Source organism: Silene latifolia, chromosome 11 (genome assembly GCF_048544455.1).
Source record: "Silene latifolia isolate original U9 population chromosome 11, ASM4854445v1, whole genome shotgun sequence".
NCBI classification, from domain to species: Eukaryota; Viridiplantae; Streptophyta; class Magnoliopsida; order Caryophyllales; family Caryophyllaceae; genus Silene; species Silene latifolia.
Genome location: NC_133536.1, coordinates 102,445,427 through 102,447,340, shown reverse-complemented (window position 1 = coordinate 102,447,340; position 1,914 = coordinate 102,445,427). Strand labels below are relative to the sequence as shown.

General features: G+C 47.5%; 1 protein-coding gene across 1 annotated transcript; it reads right to left on the bottom strand.

The window, feature by feature from the left end:
* Positions 1-225: 225 nt before the first annotated feature.
* LOC141613741 (uncharacterized) lies at positions 226-1,374 on the bottom strand. Its single transcript, XM_074432484.1, has one exon. The coding sequence runs from the start codon at positions 1,372-1,374 to the stop codon at positions 226-228; it is 1,149 nt and encodes a 382-aa protein (XP_074288585.1).
* Positions 1,375-1,914: the final 540 nt, after the last annotated feature.

The following is a 1,914-nucleotide window of genomic DNA, read 5'->3' as shown; positions in this document are numbered from 1 at the left end:
TGAAATAACGGATGGGTCTATGCCTACCATATCGTTGTGGGACCAAGCGAAGCAGTCCATGTTGGTTTTTAGAAATTGAGTCAGCTGGCTGCGTAGCTCTTCACTGCAAGTTGCTCCAATTAATACCGTCCTATCCGGGTGTTCCTCGTCCAGGTGGACCTGGTCTAATTTCTCTGAGAGAGGCTCCTTTTATTCTTTCGAGGTGCCCCGGTCCTGTAATTGCTATTAGGGGAGCCTGGTTGTAGCTTTGAGGGCTTGAGCGTAGCAGTTCCTAGATTCCTCTCGATCCCCATTTACTGTGACCGTGCCCCATGATGTTGGGAACTTGAGACACTGATGATATGTTGAGGGCACCGCCTTCATCTGATGCAGCCATAGTCTTCCTAGTATCACGTTGTAAGTGGTTGGACCCTCAATGACTAAGTACCTCACCAGTTTATTAACTCCTTCAATATATGTTGGGATGGTTATCTCACCTACCGAATGCGCAGTCTCACCACTGAATCCCACCAGGGGTACAGATTTCTTTATCAGGTTCTCTTTATCAAAACCCATGGTTTTGAGGGTTTCAAGCATGATAAGGTTCACAGAACTCCTTGTATCCACTAATGCTTTTCGTACGATGCAATTGCCAATGCATAACGTTATAGTTAGGGCATCGTCGTGTTGCTCTGCACCGCTTTCTATGTCAGTTTCGTCGAAAGTTACCGGGGGTAAATTGCTCTGGCTTACCCTGTATAAAGTTTCTGGATGATCCCCTTTACTTCCGGTGGCTTTCCTCTTAGCGGCAGAATATGTCAAACCCGATAGCTCGGATCCGCCTGTTATCACGTTAATAATTTTCGTGCATATGGGTGGGGCAGAAGGAAGCACCTGATTTGATGCTTCTCTCCTGTCCTGCTTGCCCCCACGTGATAACAGGTGGTCCAAGTTTCCTCTGCGTACTTGGAACTTCACTTCTTTGCGCAACCTGTAGCAGTCTTCCGTCCTGTGCCCTATGTCCTGATGCCATTCGCATCTCTTGCTGCTGTCTCTGTCGTCGTTGGGTCGATTCTGAGTGGGAGGCTTTGGCCACCTCACCTGATCACCTAGGCTTCTTAGCGCTTTCAGCATCCCTTCCATTCCCGTGTTGAATCCGTACTCAGATAGCTTAGGAGGATGCTGAGAGTCGTCAACTTGCTGGGTTTTTTTTGCTATTCTACTGATATTGGGTCTGCTGTATGGCTTAGCTCGCTCGTCTTTCTTTTCTGTTGAGATTTTCCTGCCAGGTTTGTCGAAGTTTGTTATTCCCTTTCTAGCTTGTATATCTTCTTCCAATCTTAATGCTGCTGTAGCTCTCTGCTGGACTTCTTCGAATCTCTCACAAGGGTACATCGTTAATTCTTTGTAGAGGTTTGATTCCTTATCCAAGCCCTACCTGAAGGCGTTGATGGCCGTGGACATATCGCAGCCTCGAATTGAGACTTTCTCTGCATTGAACCTAGTGACGTAATCTTTGATTGATTCACCTATTTCATGAACGATCCTATACAGATCACTTGGCTGCTTTGGTGTTCTCCGGCTGCTGGAGAACTGCTGATTGAAGGCGTTGACCAAATCGGCGAATGAAGATATGGTCCCGTTAGGCAAGCCGACGAACCATTGCAATGCTGCTCCGGTTAGGGTCGAACCAAATCCTTTACACATGCATGCCTCCTTCGAGGCTCCTATGGCAGTGGTAACCATCATTTTTTGCTTAAATTGGCTAATGTGATCGCAGGGGTCTGTGGTTCCATCGAAGAGGGTCATTTTTGGGAAGTTAAATCCTTTTGGTAAGGCCACTGTAGCTATATCGTCAGTAAACGGCGAGTCAGCGTAGCTTTCTAGTGTGGCCATCTCCATAGGCAGCGGCATTCCTGGGACCCTTCGGAGGAG

Excerpts from the sequence above, each read along its gene's own strand:
- LOC141613741 (XM_074432484.1), bottom strand. The coding sequence starts at position 1,374 with ATGTACCCTTGTGAGAGATTCGAAGAAGTCCAGCAGAGAGCTACAGCA.